The sequence below is a fragment of the Vigna angularis genome, chromosome 4 (genome assembly GCF_016808095.1).
Source record: "Vigna angularis cultivar LongXiaoDou No.4 chromosome 4, ASM1680809v1, whole genome shotgun sequence".
Taxonomy (NCBI): domain Eukaryota; kingdom Viridiplantae; phylum Streptophyta; class Magnoliopsida; order Fabales; family Fabaceae; genus Vigna; species Vigna angularis.
In genome coordinates this window covers 1,116,554-1,138,613 of record NC_068973.1, presented here as the reverse complement: position 1 = coordinate 1,138,613, position 22,060 = coordinate 1,116,554, and the positions used below count along the sequence as shown (strand labels likewise).

Here is a 22,060-nt window from a genome sequence, read left to right as displayed (position 1 = left end):
CGGTGAAACATGAACAGTGATTTTGCAGAAACTACAGTTACGTGTCTTTGTCATGACATTGCGTTACAAGAAGATCGAGATGGAGGTAGCAAATAATACCAACAAAAAGGTATGAAAATGTTATTTTTTTAACTACATAAAATATGGTGGCATAAAGGGTACAGAAAGAGAATTTCATAGTCTATCATCGATGATCATAAAAAGAAAAAAAATCACTCAACTAATCATAATTATTATGAACAACAATCCAGTGTCATAAACAAAGAAAAAGAAAGAATGTGCGGGAAAATTACAACTTGAAAGTGTTACAATATTATATTAACGAAGATGAACAAGAATGCAAATGTATATAGCATAAACAAAAAATAATATGCCTGCAAAACACCACTTTTTTTCTGCATAATCTGAGTTCAGCCTCTAACAGTGAGCAAAGAAGGAATGGCAGATAAGTTTGGCGTGGCGTTCTTATCAGAAGCATCTCTCTTAGAAGAAGAAGAAGAAGATCCTTTGGTGGTGAAAGCTCTAATGGGGCTAGCGAATGCCCATCCCCAACTCCTTCCTCTGCCATCATCCACGGTGGAAGAAACCCAAGAAGAAGAATACGCAGAAGAAGACGAGGAAGTCACGGCGAAGCCACCGAAGATTCCACCACACCTCACTCTTTCCTTCATGCAATGGTTCACAACACCACCAGCACCAGAAGAAGAAGAAGACGAAGAAGAAGCTGAAGAAGCAGAAGCTACAACCTTATGTTTTCCTTCGCGATGAGACTCGACTCTCCTGAGAGTGCAGTCGCCGAGACCAGAAGAGATCCTCTCGAAGAAATCAGCAGAGAAGCTCCTGCTACCACACCCAACAGATCTAGATCTCGAAACCTTAGAGGATGAAGACCTGAAACACTTTTCCTCTTCCATAATCACGTGATCACTCTTTCTCTGGGTCTGTCTCTGCTTCCCATTTGGGCTCTTTGCGTCCTTCGAAGAAGGATACAGAAAAGACCAAAAACCGTTTCTTTTCCTGGGACTGAAAAAGTCGTGGTCATGGTGAATGAAGTGGCTGTGACTCCTGGTGGATGTGACAGTGGACTTGCTGCGCTTGAAAATTATGTTACCCGAAGAGGAACAGTTGGAGGTGGTAGAGGGCTTCTTGTTCTTGGTGCTGAGGCTGTTGTTTTTGTTTTGTACGAGGAAAGGGATGCGGGAGCGAGTGTGGTGGTTGGTTTTGAGTGAGAGAGGAGGAGGTGGTGGAGTGAAAGAAAGAGAAGGAGAAGGAGAGGAAGAAGAAGAAGAAGAAGAAGAAGGAGGAGGAGGAAGAGAAGGGAAAGAAGAAGAGAGAAGCTTGCCTAGTTTTTCTTGGAGACAGAAGGCACAGATGGCACCAGGGTTGGTGGTGTTAGTGTGGTGAGGGTGATGAATGCATTGCATTCCATCACCAACTTCATTGTTGTTGTTGTGGCATGCACCAAGCTTTGCTCCTTCTTCCATGTCTACAGTACTGTTGCTTGATTCTGGTGTTGGTTTTGGTGACAGGTGGAAGGTGTGTGTGAGAGAGAGAGAAGAAAATGGCACTGAAATTTGGTGTTAGAAGAAGAGAAGAGAGAGATATGTAACGAAGCTGTGGAAGTGAAAGTGGGAGAGTCCCCAGAAGCACGTGGAAGACTGACTTCAAAGTGTGTAAAATATTGCAAATGAGACAACCCGTGCCAGACCCTACCACAACCAATAACTCTGTATTAACACTTTGAAAATATTTTATATGTAAAAAAAAATTGCATGAAAAAGATTATTACACATTACAAAATTTTCAATAGAAAACGCCGTGCTATTTTAAATAGGTGCTATAAATAAAAACACAGAATAATTGATACACTAAAGTAATAATGAACATTTGTCTTTTTTATATTTTTTGAAATATTTTTTTTACGTAATAGAATCAATAAATAGTGTAAGATTAAAAAAACAATGTTTATTAAAAAAATTTGGACTAACAGACAATACTATTTTTAAAAAAATTGTCTATATGTGATTGGAGGACAACACTTGTTTTATCCACTAATAGGGATTGTTTTTTTTAAATAAATGTTGTTTATCGTTAAATATTAATAAATGGTGTTTTTTAAAATAAACGTTATTTATTTATCTGTCATTAATAGATAATATTTTTTTAAAAACGTTATTTATGATAAAGAAAACATTGTTTATGATTTTTTTTAGTATTGTTATAGGAAGAATCATATGTAGGTATAAGTCCGCTAATAATGGGATCAATTTGGCTGAAACTTAACGGTGGTAAAATTATCAAACTTAGTGAGTTTAGTATTATTATTATTATTTATATTTTAACTTTAGACTAAAGAAATAAATAGGTCAATTTGACGTATGTACACAACAATAGAGCAGGACTACTTACAGATGTAACTCATAAAAAATTTATATTATTTCGTTTCATTTGTTGCTCTATTTCTTATAAATATTAAGATTGATAAGAGGTATTGTAGAATGATGGGATATACTTAATTAGTATATGACGTTTTATGTTGTCAATGTTTATATGACTTTTAAACATTTATTGTAAAAAGAATCAACAAATTTATCATACTACGTAATTTACTTATCTATTAGTACATAACAACTCCTCCTAGTTTGTAAATAATTTTTTTTTCTGATTCATTTAATATATGCTTTCAAAATATTTTAATTTATTCCAAAATCTTTATTACTTTAAATTAGGAAAATGTCCTTGAAGAAAACTATTTTGAAAAGTTTTATTCGAAATACTAGTACGTAATATATAAGAACGTTTTTTAATTAAAAGTGTTATTAAAATAGAATAATTTTGTGGTGAAGATGTTTTAATAATTTATTTAGAAATTATAAATGACAAGCACTAAATATCATTAGTGTTAAATTAACCTTTCACGTCACACACGTTCGACTTCAAGAAAAAAACAAAAATGAAATATTAAGTGATATTTTTATAAATAATTAGAACTTTTTTATGTTAACATACAGTTTGATATAAATGTTAAGTTCTAAGTCATACTTTTAACATTTTAATGTAAAATTATTTAAATTAAGATTCTTAATTTTTTTTTCTTACAATTTCTGCCCCTTGTTTTCTCATTCATTCGTTGAGGGAGTGTATTTTTTTTTAAATATATGTAAATTTGAAAGGGCCACAAATATAGAATTTAATAAACTAAAACAATTGTTGTTGTATGAGTGTTTAGTGAATGGTATATGTTTTTCTCCAATTCCATGGAGTTTTTATGAATTAAGCTTAATTAAAGTATGTGGTTATATTGCTATTATAGTATTGAAATTTACTGTGCTATCGTTTTTGGAAATCTCAAACGTAATAATCATTAGTTATCATTAGTTCAGTTAAGGAAAAAAGATACCGGTTGATTTGGTTCATAGGCAGCGGTTCCTGAATCGAGGCATATACGGGTGAGGCAAAAAGTTTATTTTTTTTTGCCTCGATTGTGAACCGAGGAAGTATTGTGGACTCTACTGTCTCGATTGAGACCTGAACCGAGGTAGTAGAGTGTTTTTTTTGTGCTTTTGCACCAGCCTTTCTCCGCCGCATCTTCCCTCTCTCGACCATTCCCGTTGTAATTCACCTCCCCTTGTTCCGCCTCATACTCAAACCCCAACCCCATCACCTCATTGTCAACACCATCCATAGCAGTCCCAAAATCCCCATCCCTAAAAACGTCCTTCCAACTCCACTGCCAAAGGTACGCCACAGGATTACGCACGTGGTGCACCGAAAAGCAATCGACTTGAACTTCTTCTCGCGAGTCCGCATCTTCGCCAACGAACCGTCCGCCACCATCTCCCCGTACTTGTCGATTAGGGTTTTCCCCTCGGCCTCAGTCCATTTCTTCTGCCTCGGAGGAATCATCGGGAACCAAAACCTCCTCTTCCGCCACCATTTCTCCTCGCCATCAGTCCATTTCTCCTCGGCCTCGGTCCATTTCTTCCGCCACCATCTTGCGCAATCCTCCTCTTCTTCTTCCCCCACCTCCTCCGTGAGCACCAAAACCTTTTCCGATAGCGAATCTGATTGCATCGAGAACGCCAAGATCAAGCAAGTTGCTTTAATTTTTTTTTTCACCTTTTCAATCCGCAAATTTAACCTAGCAGTTAATCGAATGACCTCTACGAAAATCTAAAAAAAATGAAAAAGAAGAAGAATGAAGCTCGCTTACCCTTGCCGGTTTTGGAATTGGAATTACAGGAGCGTCGTGACTTTCCTTGAAAGTTGTCGGCCACGTCGACAGACGACGGAGTCGCAGGCACTGCGAGGGAGACGGAGGCGGAGGCACAGAAACGGCGACGAAGATGTTGGTGCGAGCGAGGAGCAGAGGCGCAGCGCAAGAGAGAAAGATTGAGGCGCGAGAGAGGGAGGCAGAGGTGCGGGGCGGCGAGGGAGAAGAAGAAGTATTGTGTTCGTGGAGAGGAAGAACTGGCTGGGGGTGTTCGTGGAGAGGAAGGAGAGTTTGCGTGAATAGGAAGAAGAAAATTGTTCCTATGAAAAGTCTGAGTTGGCAGAGGGTTATACGCTTCGGTTTCCCTGCATAACCGAGGTAATAGCCCATTTTCAAAAAGTTTGTCAGATGAAAAGTCTGACTTGCAGAAAAGAAAAGAGATTTCAGTAGGGTTAGATGTCTCGGTTCCCCCTATAACCGAGGTAATATCCCTCTTACGCTTCGGGTCCCCCTCAATCGAGGCATATAAGTTCGTAATAACTACGAAAAGGCCACCGCGTATTGATATGTTTCGGTTAACATATAAGGCGCGTTAAAATCCTCTTTTTTTTACTAGTGAATACATTAATATTTACATTGATTTTGTTCTAATTTACTTTTGTTTATAGTTTTATTTTTCATATTCTAAGATTTATTGTATTTTGGTGGTTTTACTATTTACACGATTATTCAAATTGTGATTTTCATAACACTATAATTAGTTACTGTATGTAAATTAATATTTGTATTTTTTTTTATTTCAAGCTTTTGATTTACAAAACCAATTAAATTTTAAAAAATAAACACACACACAAAAGCTTACGTTGGATCGGTTGAGAATCCAAGTGTGAGTCTAAGTCTCTCATTGGATATAAATGAGAAAGTAGAGCACTGTATGAAGATGAAAGACACATTAACTCGTTGCCTTAAGGTTTTTGGTAAAGAGTGGTCTCAATTCCTTATATGGTTAGGCTCTAATGGTATTGGTGTTTGTGTCTCCCCGGTGAACCCCCCTCGATAGACTCAACAATGGTATCAGAGTCGATTGTTTATCTTGGTGACCGGCTTAGACGATTATAATGATCCTTGTACCGAAAGTCTTCGTGACAATATTTAGGTATGCAAGTCACGTTAAGATGAACGGCCCTTGAAAGGGCTACTCGTGGTTGTGGTTGGTTGGGAATGCTTCCGCTAGAGGGGGAGTGTACCTATGTGGATGAATGACCCTTAGAAAGGGCTACTCGTGGTTATGGTTAGTTGGGAATGCTTCCGCTGGAGGGGGAGTGTACCTATGTGGAAGAGATTCATCCTTGAGAGGGAGATTGTTGGGAATCCAAGTGTGAGTCTAAGTCTCACATTGGATAGAAATGAGAAAGTAGAGCATTATATAAAAATAAAAGATCCGTTACTTTAAGGTTTTTGGTACAAAGTGATGTCACTCTCTTATGTGATTAAACTCAGATCTCACTGGTATTTGTATCTTCCAGTGAACCTCCTTCTTATTAGATGCAATAAGATATCATTATATTTGACGTAAGTTTGCGTTAAATATTTTGTTTAATGTAAATCTACGTCACTCACTCATATTCACATCACATTCTTACATGATATTAAAATATCATATATATATATATATATATATATATATATATATATATATATATATATATATATATATATATATATATATATGACATAAAACATCAAATCTTTGATAGTATATAAAAAAAATTCATCCTTAATAGTTCATTTATAAAGTTTTTACAATTTTATGGAGCACTTAAAAAAGGGTATTATTATGGAATGAAAAAGAAAGTTAATTATTGATTATATGACAACTTACTTGTAATAATTTAGTAATGAGTGATTGTTGAACAGTTTCCATTCCAAAGAAAAAGGTGGAATTGTTTGGCATTGTAGGTGGTGATTAATTTGGCAAAGTAGATCCAAAAGCAATAGACAAATGGAAGAAGGAGATGGTAATAACTCATAATATCATGGTGATGAGTTTGATATGGCAATCGCAGAAACAAGTTTGCATTATTAAAATGATGGCATGAAGATGAACTCCCCCACCAATCAATGCACCCTAATTCTTCAACATCGATATCCTTTTTATTTTTTTCTTCTCGATACAACATCTATGTCAAGTTGATAGGATGTGAACTCTACCTTTCAACTACCTCTATTCAAAATATATATATAATAAGATGAAAAAATAGTATTTTATTGTTTTTAGTTGTAAGGTTGTATATAAATAAGATATTTTTTAATTCTTTTATCAAGGATTTTTTTTAATTATATTCTCTCTAAATATGTGAGATGATTATTTATTTATATAAAGAACACCAAATATATGAAAAATAGGTTGATCTTAATTGATCATAATTTTATATTGAGTGTTTTTTTTTTCAGATTTAAAAACAATGATATCACGGAATGTGGAATACTTATGTCATAAGAAGATGGAGTAAGTACAAGAATATATGAGAAGAGAAATAAAAAAGAAGAGATTAAAAAATAGCATAAAAAATATGATAGCAGAAATATATAAAAGATTGGAAAAGAATATTAAAGATATATTTCTCTCAGTATTTTCTCAAATTTATTTGTAAATAAAAATGTAAAAAATATATTTAATTTCTTTCAAAATGAAATTCCAATTTGTTAGTTTATAAGAATAATATTAAGAAAATAAGGGTCTTGTTTGGAAGTGACGTGTTCTCATCTTTATTCTCTTCCATCTTTTGTAATATGTTGTTATTGATTTGTTCCACTAGTTCTTAGATTTTTAATTTCATGGTTGAACCATTCCTAAAACATGTGGTTTCAATGAATCATATGTAATGTTTGATTCGGTTTTTGTGATTAAATTTGTTTCTGGTTTAGGTGTTCCATGTAATGTTTTTATTTTCTTTTCATAACCATGGTAAAGTTGAAGAAAAGCATCGTTAATTTCCATCAGAAACATGTTGGTCTCTAATCTAAATTTTAGTTGTTCATGACAAGTTAATTTCAATCTCTATTTTCTGTTACAAAATTTTTAGTTAGAAATTGCTTTTACTACAAATTGGGAAGTTTCTTTTTAGTTTCATGTGTTCTGGGTTAATCTTAGTTAATAATGATTGTTAATTAATGCATATAAAATATTATATATAATAATTTTTATTAATTTTTGGATTAAACATGTTTTTTTTTCTCTATATTATTAAACATATTATTATACGAAATTGAAAATAATCTCTATACAAAACTTTGAAATTAAAAATAACAATTTTAGTCTTGATTTTTGTTAATTTTTAAATTAATTTTTTATTTTCGTTAATTATGTCAGCTCTTACTTTATACTCGTATGTTTTTTTATTAATTTTCTTCTCCGTCAACTCTTGATTACTTGATTTAATTTAGATTTATTTTCTTTCCAAAATACTCTTAAATAAGAATTCCTCATTGGACCCTAACATAAAATTAAGTGTTCAAATTTTTCGCGGATAATATTTTAGTATTGTGTTTAAGAACTGTAATAGAAAAGCAAATTAAAATTACTTTAAATTATTCAAGGCCCAAACATATATTGAAGAAAAATAAGAAATGTGCTATTTTTTTGGTGAATCATACTTAAGCACGACATTGATTTTCATATTGTATTTTTTGAGAACTCGTCCAATGACACTTTATTTTTGGTAACACGGAGGAAAAATACTGTATTTTTATTCTTTAAAAAGACTAATAATATACATTCTTTTAATATATATATATATATATATATATATATATATATATATATATATTTATAAAAGAAAAAAAAGTGTATTAATTTTTTTACCGAAATTAAAATAAATATTTTGAGGAATGTAAACTAATTTTACTCCCAAATTTTAGTTTCCATAGTTACTCATTATTGATATAAGATATCGAAAATGGACTCATTTTAACATCTAGGTAAGCCTATGTTTGTTTCGTTGACTAACAAATTCATAGGCTTTTAATCCTAATTTAATAGCTGATGAACCCTAACCAACCCACATTTCTCTTTTTTGTGTCACCTATTGTCTTTAATTATTTTGGCCAGGTGTAATTTCAGTCTTTTTCTTTTGGAGAGAGAGAGATATTTCTAGTAAAATCAAATTAAAATAAATAAATTTTATTAAAAATGTGTGTTCAATTATGTATTTGTAAATTGAATATAAATGTTTGGGTGATTTCTTCATTGAACCAAAGAAAAGTTGGTGAAGTTTGGGTGATTTTAGCTTTGCTTTTTCTCTTTCAGATGTTGCCATCTAAAATCTAGAAAACACACGAGTGAAAAAGGACCTTTCTTCTTTCTATTCAATCTTCTCATATTTTATATTATCTTTGCAAATTAAGATAAGTAATGTCTTTTGGTTTATACTCATATGCTCCAAACAAATATTAGGTTTGGTAATTAATGATGTTATAAGTTCAAAAAATCATAAATATTATTATAATAAATTTTTAAGTAATTATTATATTTTATTAATAAGTAAATTTTATTTTAATTCAATTATATAATAAAATCAATTTTTAAAATGAGATTTGATCAAACGGTAAATTTTTTAATAAATATTTATTAGAAACATTTGGTAATTTTTAAGTAATTGTTTATTTTAATTGTCTTTTCTATTCATATTGTTAAGTTTAAAATTTTATTTAAAGAAACTTAATCCATCAACGATATATTAATTGAATAATTGGTGTCTAATTAGTGGCTATAATAGCTCTCTAATACAAAATATCTTGGCTCAATGATTAATCACCTCACATTTTTAAAGAATATCTAAATCGATAATAACATTAGAAAACGATTAAACTAAAATTGAGAATGATATGAGTTTACTTTCAAGGTCAATGCATGTTATATACATATGTAATAATATAAATATATGTGACATTAATACTTGAATTTACTAATTTTATTTATTACTATTGTCAAAATATCAAGAACATCATGACTAAATCATAAAAGACTAAAGATAAAATTAAAAAGGAAGAGATTGGAAAAGAAGATAATATTGAGTTTGTAGTTTCTGAAAATAATTCATAGTATCTGTAAAAATTTGTAGAACCAATATTACTAACAAAATATTGTAAGTGAAATAGTGTTAATAAACTTAAAAAACAAACTAATATTTCAATAGGAAACTCTCTTGTTCTAATTCCAAATTTGTCGAATTCTACTAGTTAAAGTATTATTTATTTTAGAGATAGAATTTTATTACAATTTCATCTTTATAAGACGTTTCAAATAAAAAAAAATATTTAAACTACTTTAACTTCTAACGTAAGATTATTAGGTACAGTAAGTAAGTGTGCTTGTGTTTCTTACTATACTTTATATAAAAATATATTTCATTTTATTTCTTTAATAATACATTATGAAAAAGAAAAAAAAAATTTAAATTTTTATAACCTGAAAATTAAAAACGACTTTATATTATATAATTTAAAAATAAAAAATATTTTTAAATTGTGTGATCTAAAAATACAAAACAATTTTTGGATTATAATTTAAAAATTATTTTTAACTTTAAAATTACTTAATTTTAAAATTATTTTTAACTTTTAAATTTTAAATATATATATATGGAGGTGCAGAAAGAAGCTACCATACTCTAAACATATAACCCTAAGGCCTATATTGTTTGGCCCAAAATCTACGCACGTGAAAGTGGTGTGCTTCGTGTAACTTAAACACAATTAGCAAAACACATTGCAAAACTCTGTTTTATAATCACCAGGATCACGTACTCAAATTCAAGTTTCTAACATTTTTCACAATTTAAAAATAAATCAATTTAAATAAATAAATAATAAATATTATTATATTATTTGTAGCTAAATTGTCAGTAATATTAAAATATTTACGAATATGTATACACATGAATACTGTTGTGGATTGTTTCGTGATCTTTGCTCCTCATTAAAATTGATTGGAAAATTAATTTACATATGCTTAAATTAAAAAATGATACGGAAATGAATATAGAGGTTAAATTTCATTGAAAGTGAAATGATTCATAAAAAAAAATGTAAGGTCCTGGAAAACTGTATGGGCCATTGGGCCTTATGTTCTGGGGCAGCCAAACCCAAAGGGCCAAAGGCACCATGACCTTAGAAGGGGTTCCTTCATTTTCCCAACTCTGATCCAAATTCCAGTTTCCCTTTCTCTCTCTAAACTCAGCTTTCTTCTTCCTTCTCTGTCTTCTCTCTACTCTTACACTCATTTGCACCGTTGCATTTCCCGTTAGGTGGCGTTCTTTCGCTCACAGAGCTGAGAGCTTCCTTTCTATCCGATTAGATTTTCATTTGGACGGGTAAGTCAAGTTCTCCACTCTTCTTGACCTTAGGGCATACAACCTTACTGGTTGCATAGAGCTCATTTTGATTCTCTGTCTATTATAGCTCTAAGAGCTGTTTTCATCACCATTTAGGTGGTTGTGGGGCACTATTTAGGTTTTCTCTGTGAAGGCGCTGTTAGGGCACTTTAGTTGGTTGTACTGCTCAACCTCGAGGTAAGGGGAGCTAATTATTTTGTATGAATTTATTTTATAAAAATATATGCATATGAATGTTGAACTGGTGTACTCTTGTGAAACTGTTTTATGACTTTTATTGTATTGGGTGTTATAACTGAAACTGTGAAATTGTGCATGTTGTGATGTGATGAATTTAATCTGTTTTGAATGAGTTTGTTGGCTGAAATTGATCTTGTTGGAAGGTCTGGAGTAAGGGTTCTGTAATAGCATGTATATGGGTATTAAATAGATGTACAGGTACTGTTTGAGGTTGCTGTGAGAGGAAGTGAAAATATTAAAATTAGGCATTTCAGATTTAGAGCATAAGAGAACATAGTAGATAATTTAAATAAATTAATTGTTAATTGTTGAGAGCCTTTCTTTGTTGGTAAGATAGAGGAACCTTAAAAACCTGAGTTGGCACATCCCTGATCATAGAGCAGCCCTGGCCTGGTCCAGTCAGTTGTGACTAGTCATATGTGCTGGCGTCGAAGGTGAGTTTGATGCGTTCAGACATCTGGGTCCTCTCCGGTGACCAATTGGGGTAAAGAAAGATCTCTACTAGGATGAAAATAAAATAAGTTGATTTGTATTTGCTGGATGTGTGAAAGTTGTGTATACATGATGTGCTGAACCTTGTTTTACTTGGATGAGCATGTGTTGGTTGTACTAGTTTCTGGATTGGAATAAGAACTCTGGAAAATAGTTAGAATGGATAGTGAGTGGATACATGAACTGTTGCAGGTTACTGTGAGGTAAGGAGAGCTAGATCTGTTTCTATAGATTGTAGAAATATTAAACTGTGTTTGAGATTTGTGATATTCTGTTCTTTGATGAAAATATGGGAAAAAGGGGAATGAAAAAGGGGCTCTGGAAACGTGGTTGTGATTCTGCAAAATTCTGCAGAATTCGAAAGTGACGTTCGTCCAAATAGTAATTTAAATATATAAACGTTCGTCCCAAATGGTAATTTAAATAGGTAAACGTTCGCCCAAACAATATTCCACCTGATAGGGTTCAGTCTGTAAACGTCCGTTCAAACAGTATTCGATCTGATAATGTTCGTCTAAACAGTATTCGACTTGATAGTCTTCGACCTGTAAGCGTTCGTTCCAAATAGTGTTCGGTCTAAACAGTATTCGGCCTGAGAGTGTTCGGTCTGTAAGCGTTCGTCCAAAAGTATTTGATATATAAGCATTCGTACAAACAGTATTCGACCTGATAGTGTTCGGTTGATAGCGTTCGGTCTTATTATGTGCTAGTGATCGTTAGTGTTCGACCTGGATCAGGTATTCTGAGGTTTAGCTTGTAAGCGTTCGGTCTTGGTGTATTAGTGATGGTTAACGTTCGGTCTTGATGATGTTTATTCTCAGTTAGTGATCGTCCATAGTGAACGTTCGGTCTTGATGAGGCTTGATCTTTGAGCGTTCGTCCAATCAGTATGCGATCCATTATGATGTTCGGTTTTAGCGTTCGGCCAATTGTGTTCAATCTAATATGGTGCTCGGTTTTGAACGTTCGGCCTAGTATTGTTTGATCTCTCAGTGTTCGTCCAGACAGTAGTCGACCTAATAGTGTAGTAAATAGTGTTCGGCCAAATAGTGTTCGGCCAAATAAGTCTCGACCAATAGTGTTCGGTTCTAAGTCCATTTGCTCTTGTTCTGGGTTGAATTGAGTGTGCACAATGTTTGGAATATATATATTGTGATGTGATTTATGTGAAAAGTATGTGAATGCATGATATGTTGGATTTACTGTGATAATATGGAGGTATCTGGTTATTCATGACTTGAGTTAAGTTTCATAGTAACAGTATGATTCATGGACGTAATTCCATGATCCTCAAGGAGAGGATACATGGTGGGGATTTGGGGGTGTATGGAATGATTGCATGGTAGCTCAGTCTTGGGGGTTTTCCTGACGCTCCAATGGTCTTTCATTCTCAAGTAGAGATGATTGATCCATGTGGTGAGGAGTAGCAGGAGGTCCTAGTCGTGGAGGCTTCCAGTATGCTCCAGGGCGCGGAACGGACTAACCTCGTGAGGGTGGTAGGGTGGAACCCATTGGCAATGGCTTTGCAAAGTAGTAGAGGCCACCACGAGTGCATAACCCGCCATAGCTCGGTAATCATTCTGGTCCGGACGAGTCGGTCTATAAAACAATGAGTCTTGTGATGTCAATGTATCATGTTTGAGTGGCTTTTACATGTCGTGTGTGATTGAATAACATGATTTTTATATCTAGCTCACCCTTGCTTGTTTGTATTGCTTGTGTATGTTTCTTCTTGCGATGATCATCCTTTTGGGATGGGAGCAGATGGCGAGGAGGTTCCTTTGGAGACAACTTTGAAAGTTGAAGACAATGCTGCTACCTAGTCCCCTAGGATGTTATTAGTTTGATTTTGTACTCTGAAATACTACTTCCCTTTCAGCTTACATTTTAGATCTCTTTGGAGTTTAAGCTTATATTCTGAAGTTACTTAGAGGATGATTGTAATCCTACTTACTCTCAACTGCTTTCCTGTATTCTGCATGTGGACGTCTTTATTATATATATGCTCTCTATATAATTGGAATGTCACAAAAATGTTTAGAAAAATAATAGTGATAAGATAAAATCGCATATTCAATTAAATATTACTTAAATTGATTCTTATAAAATGTTCATTTCTTTAGTTTTCGTTATTTCGCATGCACATAAAGTTATTTTATTTTATTCACAACTTATTTGACAAATCTTAAAATATGGAATAACTTTTACGTTTTATATTTAAGTTCTATTTATTAACGATTTTTGAAGAAGATCAAATAAAAAGCATCGTGTTATAATCTCATAAACTTTAACTCTTAGCTAACAGCAAGTCTTAATTTCACATTAATGGTCTTAACATTTTTCTCGTATTGAAATTACCAAAAGAAATACTAAAAAGTTAATGTCGTATTAGAAGTATTAAACTATATTAAAAATTGGTATCTACTCCACGAATGTTCATAAAATATTTTTAATAATATCGACGTTGACTTTTGCACTTTTTCTTTTGTGTGAAATATAATATAAATTCTCTAAATAATTTTCAATAAAAAAATAAACTATAATAACTTTAATTAGATGGAATATTAACGTTTATATATATTTTACTTAAATCTTATACTAAATTATATAGAAAACCAAACTATTCAGTGTAATGTATTTCTAATGTGTCTAATAAACACGTTATATTTAATCGATAATTATTAAAATAAACTCTGATAATTTAGCTACGTTTTCTTATATATTTAATAATAATAATAGGGTTAAATATGTTTTTAGTCCCTTAACTATCAAGCGATTTTGAGTTTAGTTCTTATTCGAAAGTTTTGTTCATTTTAGTCTTTTAGTTTTGAAACTTTTATAATTAGTCCTTAAAATTGGACGGCGTTAACTTCTATTTGATGTGGCAAATGGCGAGCCCACATCTGATGCCAGCTTTTCTTTTTATTCTCTGTCACGTTGCTTTTTTTTTTAAATCAAATTAAGTGATTGGCATGTTTTGGTTTATGAAATCAGATTAGGATTAGGGTTCTTAACTTACTTTTTTTTCAATAACTTCAAACAATAACTCCATCTACAGCGGCGATTTTGACCATAAAATCAAGGTTTTTTGTTCACCCAACATCATCACAAAGCAATTACAGCTGCATTGACCACATTTGTCCAAAATACCAAGTATCAAAATGAGATCACAAATGTAGTTACAATTCAAATCCTTAATCCAAATCCCTTTTCGCCCACTCAAACCACTATAAATTTAAAATATTTCCCAATCAGGAAAGAAACACTCAAACCTGGAGAGTATAAACCCCGGGAGGTAGAACTGCGGACGACCCCGCCCTCTCATACTGCTTGAAGAACTCACACGTCGACACAGAGGGGTTCTCCGCGGCGAGCACCCGGACCCAAGAGGCGGTCAGCTTCCGACAGTTAGCATCCACGGAGTTGCGATTCTCCGCCGCAAGAACTCTTGAATTGACGCAGAGATTCTTTCGGGAGGACAACCCGAGGGCGAGAATTTGTGCGGCAGGACCAAGGTGCAGGAGTTGGTAGTTGTGGAGGAGGCGGAGCTCGGCGAGCGTCTTCTCCATCTCGTGGACAGTGCGCGTGCAATAGAGAAGCTTGAGGGGAGAATTGGGCCTTGAAAGGACGTAGTTGGTGATGAGGGAGAGGAGCGCTGCAATTGAAAAAAAAAAGTTAAGAACCCTAATGCAATCACTTAATCTGATTTTTAAAAAGAAAAGCAATGTGACAGAGAGTAAAAAGGGAAGCTGGCATCAGATGTGGGCTCGTCGTTTGCCACATCAAATAAAAGTTAACGTCGTCCAATTTTAAGGACTAATTATAAGAGTTCAAAACTAAGATGACTAAAATGAACAAAACTTTCGAATAGGGACTAAACCCAAAATCGCTTGATAGTTAAAAGACTAAAAACATATTTAACCCATAATAATATCATAAGATTTAATATAATGATTTAACGTATAAGATTACTAGAGCTGGATATAATAATGCGTGCATAGTAATGGATTAACTTTAACTTAATTTTCTAATGTTTGAAATAAGTTTAGTTGTGTTCAGGTTTATAAATTAGAATTTTGACTACTAAAATATATAAAATTATAGATGGAATTTTTATTGACAAAAATAAATTCCTCAATAAATTTATGTTATATAGGAATTTAAAATTTTAATTATCAAATAATTTTTAAATAGATGTATTATCGATGAAATTTTTTTGTCAATAAATCTATTGATACATATTTCATTTACTAACATATTCGTCGGTATTGTATGTCTCGTTTATTGACAAGTTTTTTCATTAGTAAATTCGTCGATAATGCATATTTTATTTACCTACAGAAAAATTTGTTGATAAAAAGTGACAAATTTTTCACTTAAATCTTTTATCCAACATTTTCTCTTCATCTCCATTTTCTTAAAAAAAAAAGTGTGATGTGTTTCTCTTTATCTCCATTTTCTCACGGTCACAACACCTAGGATTTCATCTTCGTCTCTAGAAACATAACCATGACACAATCTGCAACACCTCATTGGATCTCATCTCATAGCCACAACCCGCAACACCTCCACCACCAACCACCAACAAAGATGCATATCAAAGCTCTACCAGACACTGATAGCTCTTGCTTCAACACTTGTCGGAGATCGTGATCTCATTGTTATCAAAGAGTTCACAACTAAACACATGTTTAAAAAAAAACATGATCGAATTGATAATTAAGAATCCAAGTGTAAGTCTAAGTCTCGTGTTATGTTTAAATGAAAAAGTGAAACATCATATTGAAATGAAGACCCATAAATCATTACCTTAAGGTTTTGAGTTGAGAGATGTGTCAATTCTTAATGTAGTTGAACTCAAGTCTCATTGGTTTTGTGTCTCCCAAGTGTACATCATCCCTCAATAAACCCAACAGTGATATCAAAGTCAATAGTTGCTCTTGGTAACTGACTCAGACGTGAACATCCTTCCTCAATAAACCCAACATTAATATCTTATATAGAATGGCCAAACAGAAAAATTAGAAGAATCTCAAACACTCATTTATTAAAACCTAAGTTCTTTAAGGTAGGACAATAATGTTGCACATCAATTTCAAAAAATCAATATAGACAAGGTCATTGTCCAATATCTTTCTCAAGATATTATGCCAAATGATGCGCTTAAAACAAAGAAAAACAAACGATGTACTATTATTTACCATCCATATAACGATAAACTTTTCAAATGAAGATCGAGACCCACTTTACTTAAATTCCTGATTATAATATTAATCGTAATTGACCAAGCTGTATAAAGTAATTTGCAAAAGTACACTTAAAAACAAGAAACATTGATTAAGTATTTCACATAAGATATTACTAATCAAATATAAGCTAATGCTAATGTTTTTTTAAAATGCAAAATGTTAACAATTTGGTTCCATGTGCAATTTTCCTCAAAAGCGGTTGCATGTGAATGTTCTAACCTTTCACCATTTCAAGAACAAACATCTTTGGATATTTTCCTATGTCCAAAAGGTAAACATAAAATTATAATTGTAGAAATTAATTATTTCACTAGATTCATTTAGGTTCGAGACTAACCACACTCACTTCACAAAATTTTTCATAAGTTGCTTTTAGAAAAAAAAAATGGACATATGTAATAATCACTTACAAAATCATTTGATAAGTAACTTGGAAAATTCCTTTAACAACTGCATTAACTTTATTTAATTAGGAAGATACAACACGAATAAAAGTCCAATCTAAAACCTTGAGGTAATAAATTTGTATATAAAATGTTTAACTTTTCATTTTTATTTAATGTGAGATTTTAATATTTTGGATATAAGAACCATGTTATATATTGTACTCATGGTTGAAAGTTTCACATTAACTATAGATAAAATTAATTCATAATACATAAGTTGGTATAGATATTACTTTAGAAATTAATTTTGTAAAATTGTATTAAGCTTAAAATTTACTCTTAACAAAATTTGATTAACAAAATTTGATGTTTGTTAAGATGAATATTGATTGATCTTTGAATAAATCACTAAGAAGACGCACAAGCTAATGGGATATTAGTTCAAATTTAAAAACTACTTTTCATTTCAAGACAATGAACCCTAGAATATCTAAGTAACTAGACTAAAACAATAACTTGAAAAAACGGTTAAAGGAAGAGTAATTTTTAAATATAACACCCACACCATAGAATGTAACTTTCAAGTGTGTTTTTTTTATTAAATCTGACTATGTTTGCTAAAACTAAATAAAAGGTAATACCATCCTAACGAAATTTCCTTTAATACAATACTCCTTTAATGATATATAGTCTATACTTAATAATTGGATTTGTTGCTGACGTGGCTTTATAATGTCACATGTTAAAATTATTTGAGTATTTAAATTAATTTTATAAGTTTTTCCGAAAAGAAAACTCTTATTACTTAAAACATCATCTTCATCAATTTTACTAATTTAAATTATTTTTTTTCTCAAACAACTGTGGTTATAATATAATGTCACATAATTTGCTCTAAGAATAAATTTTGTTAAGAGATATTACTTAACTTTAAACAATCGTTATAATCATTTACATAATAAAGAACCTTAGATGACTCTTATAAAGGTGGAATGTTGGTTATTAGATATTGGTATTTAAAATCATCCAATTTCAAATAAAAGTAGGAAAAAGGGAAAAATATTTCTTTTTTTAATTTTACATTGATGCTCAATTAAAAACCAATGATGACTTTGTTGCTGTTTGCATTTATTGGTTTATAAATTTTCAACAACTTAGTCATCAAATTCCTCTCTAACATTTTTTTATTTATTTTTAAATATTACTCTTTACAATTCACTTTAAGCTTAGTTATCATTAATTGTGGTAGTTTAGTAGTTGTTGCCTATTCGTTACCATCACAAACTTTTCTGTAAATTAAAACTATGTTAGTTGGTAAAAAGAATCATTTAATTCTTTTCTAAATTCTGATTTTAATTTATACATAAACTAATTTTAACTTTATTTATTTTTTCGTTGAATTTTTTTAAAAGCTAATTGATAAATATATCTATTATCACAATATAAAGAAAAAAAATGAAAACATGGAAGAAAGATAAGTGGATAAAGGACATTGTGTGGATCAAATCCGTACACTATTTCTTATCTTATCCCATTTCTGACAATTTTATCAACGACTGCCAATCTTATCCCATTACAACTCTGAATAAAATATTAATTAAAAAAATATAGTTTAGATATTCTTATTAATTTTTTTAAAAAATATGTTAGATAACAATAATAAAACTGAAGAAACTTCCTCTTATACATATATAGAAAAAGAGAGACAAAATTTAGCATTATTCATTCATAGATGTAAACTGTAGCTGTCTATATAATATCTATGACATATATAAAAAAACATAACATTATTTATCTCACATGCTTGAAACCCTCTCTGTTTGAAAAGCTCTTTGGATTAATTAAGAAACCAATTGAACATTGAATTACTTTATCATATATAATTTGAAAATATGAAACAATAAAGAAAGAAAAGAGGTTTCATGATGAAGGTTGCATAAAAGTTAAAGCAAACTAGGTGGCCCTGTGTTCCCTCTGATATGACTCGTTATTTGGCTGTGAGATCAGTGGTTCATGTTGCAACCCTTCTTCCAATCTGTTCTTTGAAACTTCTTTTCCACCATTTCTGTAAATTGCATATAGCACCAGTTGTATCGTCCCCAGTAAAAATCCAGTACCATTTGGCACCTTTCAATATAACAAAATACTCATTATTAAGTACAAATTATTTGACATTTTTAATTCAATTTCTAAAAACAAGTTTTTCTTTATATATTTAGAAATCACAATTTACTCATTTTTATATGGTTATTATAAATATTAATAAACTTATATTAGAATTAAGTTTATGAGAGTGCAAACTTACCCCGAGGATAACATCACGAACAAGAACAGCATACAACAACCAAACGCCACCGTTTAGGAAGAAGAAAAATGAAAGCAAGAATGGCATATATTCCACACTTTTTGTAGTGACTACTGTTTTCTGAAATTATATATAAGAAGACAAGAGTTAAAAGAATGAAAACTCAAATAGTTATAACTATAAAAAAGCAAAATGAATCCCAAAGTTGGTTAATAACACAGTTAATTATCTTCTAGTATAATTAAGAAAAAAAAATCATTCATTTCTTACATCAAATTTCATAAAATAGTTTGTGTAAGATACATACATATATATACATACATATATATATATATATATATATATATATATATATATATATATATATATATATATATATATATATATATATATATATATATACTCTCTTATATATCATTTAATACCTTCTCTAATTGAATACTTTTTCAACATAACAACAACCATGTACACATTACAGCCATAGAGAAAGAAGGAGAGGGTTATTTTTTTTTAATTGATTTGTCTTGCTTTTTTTTTTTTACGTATAATCAATAGTTTTAAAATAAAAATGATAAAGAAATGTCCCGTTTTAAAAATCTCAAATAAAAAAAGATTTTCTTAAATAAATATATTTTACACTCTTTTAGTTTTGCTTCAAATTGTTGCTTCCGAAGAATGGAGAAGAAAAGTGGATGAAAACAAGTGGGTGTGGTATGATGTAGTTGTCAGTGGTGTAACTAGTAGGTGCAATGCTATTTATCACGTGCTGGATCTAATCCAACAAAAACACCATGATTGATGAGCAAGTGGGAGATGCTGTTCAAAAAATCTATGACCAGTGGGACACAAATTCCATAAAGAAGAAAATGCATATAAATAAACCAAAGAGAAACAGTATCATGAACAAGACATTTTGGAGGTTTCTCCAAAAACATAAGAAAAAAAAAACCTTTTAAATAATCGAATCCTTCAATCAAAAACAACATTAGACTGCCTATTTTTGTTGCATCAGCTAAATTTAAATTTCTGCCGTCTACTGCAGCTTCTATTTATAAAGAAACTTGTTTATATTTATAGGTATGAGTGAATATTAATCAATCACATATAAGTTTGAATTTGTGTTTCTGTGTATGAATTCAAGAAAATAGAGATAGAAAACTAGATTTGGTGAAACTTACCATGACAGAAAGAGGTGAAGAATACATAACAATGTTCAAACCTGCTCCCATAATACCAACTGCACCACTACGAGAATCTCCTTGCAAAGCTAAAAGGGTTGTAACCACCGCTGCTGCAAAGATCACCACATCCAAAATCACAGCCAGAATAGCAGTTCTAGCCTGAAATCGAATCAGATTAATATGCATCACAACACCACTTAATAATTCTGAGTTGAACTATTGAAACTGGTTTATTGTGCTTTTCATTATCCTTTGATGAACTTCTGAACCATACAAATAAGATTATGTTAGATATCAGTACGAATTTTAACATTGAACAATAAGATTATAACATTCTACAACATACCCTGATCCCTTTTGGAGCATATATGAGAAATAGAATGATATAGATTGTCTCTACCAAGATGCCAAAACCATTAACAGTTGCCACTAAGTACTCTCCAGCTTTTATGATTCCATAGTAAGTCCACAGAAAACAGTTAAGCAATGTGCAAATGTATGGAAGGCATGAGAAATCTTCAGTGGATCCGTGCTTTGCTATTTTCCAAAATGTTGGTCTGCATCAGTTAGCAATACACATCAGATATATATATACATATCTATATCTATATCTATATACATATATAATCTGAAGAGATAAGAGAACTAACACAGGAGAAAGAAACATGAGAATTGAGATGATGTTACCTGCATCAAACAAAGAAAAGAAAAGTCATTATTTTGTATATATGAATTAATGAAACACGCTTTTGGGAGCATAAACCAAGACTGTCACAGAAACTGGGGAAAATGTGAGAGTGTACTATGTTGTTGTGTGTTACCTATGACTCCGAAAAAGAAGCTGAGGTCTTCCATACGATGTTTTGCAGAACAATAAAGTATGTTGTTTTTGAGAATGGTTGTGTCTGCATATATTTATGGAAGAAGATGGGTGAGAAAGAGGTGTTGAAAGACTGTAACCTGTTTTAGACAAGAATTGAAACTTGACAACGAAAATATCATAAGAAGTTGACGTCAAAACCAGAAAAATTATTGCTCCTAAACAGTAGCCGGTGGAGTTATGGCCACTAGTTCAGACAGTTTTCTTTTCCATTTCAAAATGTGTTGTTTTTAACACTTACACGTTCTTGCTATAACTTAAATGAAAATTTGAATGCAGGTTCACAAGGAAAATTATTTTTTACAATAACTTTTTAATAATGCATATTATATTTTAATTAGTAAACTAGAAAAAGATAAAGTTTACTTGAAAGTTTAAATAAGTTATGTAATAATTGTTGTATATGATATTTTAATTGTAACACTGTTAACAATGTCTGTCTCATTGATTTGGTATGATGCTTGCCTCACGTCTTTTCATAGAATAAAAAAGGCCAAGTAATTAAGAACCACAAACTTTCGTGATATAAATAGAGAAAAGAAAAATAAACACGTGTCTCTATCTTTTTACACAACTTTAAAGAGTTTTTTATTCCATATATATATATATATATATATATATATATATATATCTTTTATTTAATTTTAGAGTAGAGTATACGCTTTAAGTGCTTGTTTTGTTTATCTATTTAAAGTAATAGTGATTTCAACTAGAATCCG

The 22,060-nt window shown here is 31.3% G+C and overlaps 2 protein-coding genes across 3 annotated transcripts; both read right to left on the bottom strand.

Moving 5' to 3' along the window:
- Positions 1–201: 201 nt before the first annotated feature.
- Positions 202–1,651, bottom strand: LOC108321106 (cell wall protein RBR3). Its single transcript, XM_017552754.2, has one exon. It carries the CDS (start codon positions 1,482–1,484, stop codon positions 411–413), a length of 1,074 nt encoding a protein of 357 aa, XP_017408243.1. The 5' UTR covers positions 1,485–1,651; the 3' UTR covers positions 202–410.
- A 17,141-nt stretch (positions 1,652–18,792) lies between these two features.
- LOC108321105 (bidirectional sugar transporter SWEET17) lies at positions 18,793–21,511 on the bottom strand. 2 transcript variants are annotated; one of them, XM_017552753.2, is made up of 7 exons: positions 21,483–21,501; positions 21,283–21,366; positions 21,112–21,148; positions 20,808–21,018; positions 20,459–20,620; positions 19,281–19,400; positions 18,793–19,102 (listed from the first exon to the last, which is right to left on the bottom strand). In XM_017552753.2, exons 2-7 carry the CDS (start codon positions 21,314–21,316, stop codon positions 18,929–18,931), a joined length of 738 nt encoding a protein of 245 aa, XP_017408242.1. In that variant the 5' UTR covers positions 21,317–21,366; positions 21,483–21,501; the 3' UTR covers positions 18,793–18,928. The 2 variants fall into 2 exon arrangements, with proteins under 2 accessions (XP_017408242.1, XP_017408241.1); XM_017552752.2 differs by having other exon boundaries at positions 21,283–21,511.
- Positions 21,512–22,060: the final 549 nt, after the last annotated feature.

Coding starts and splice junctions, on each gene's coding strand:
- LOC108321106 (XM_017552754.2), bottom strand. CDS start 1,484: ATGGAAGAAGGAGCAAAGCTTGGTGCATGCCACAACAACAACAATGAA.
- LOC108321105 (XM_017552752.2), bottom strand. CDS start 21,316: ATGGAAGACCTCAGCTTCTTTTTCGGAGTCATAG. Junction 19,401..20,458: donor CTTCACCTCTTTCTGTCATG/GTAAGTTTCACC, acceptor ATATAATTTCAG/AAAACAGTAGTCACTACAAA. Junction 19,103..19,280: donor TTCGTGATGTTATCCTCGGG/GTAAGTTTGCAC, acceptor TTATATTGAAAG/GTGCCAAATGGTACTGGATT.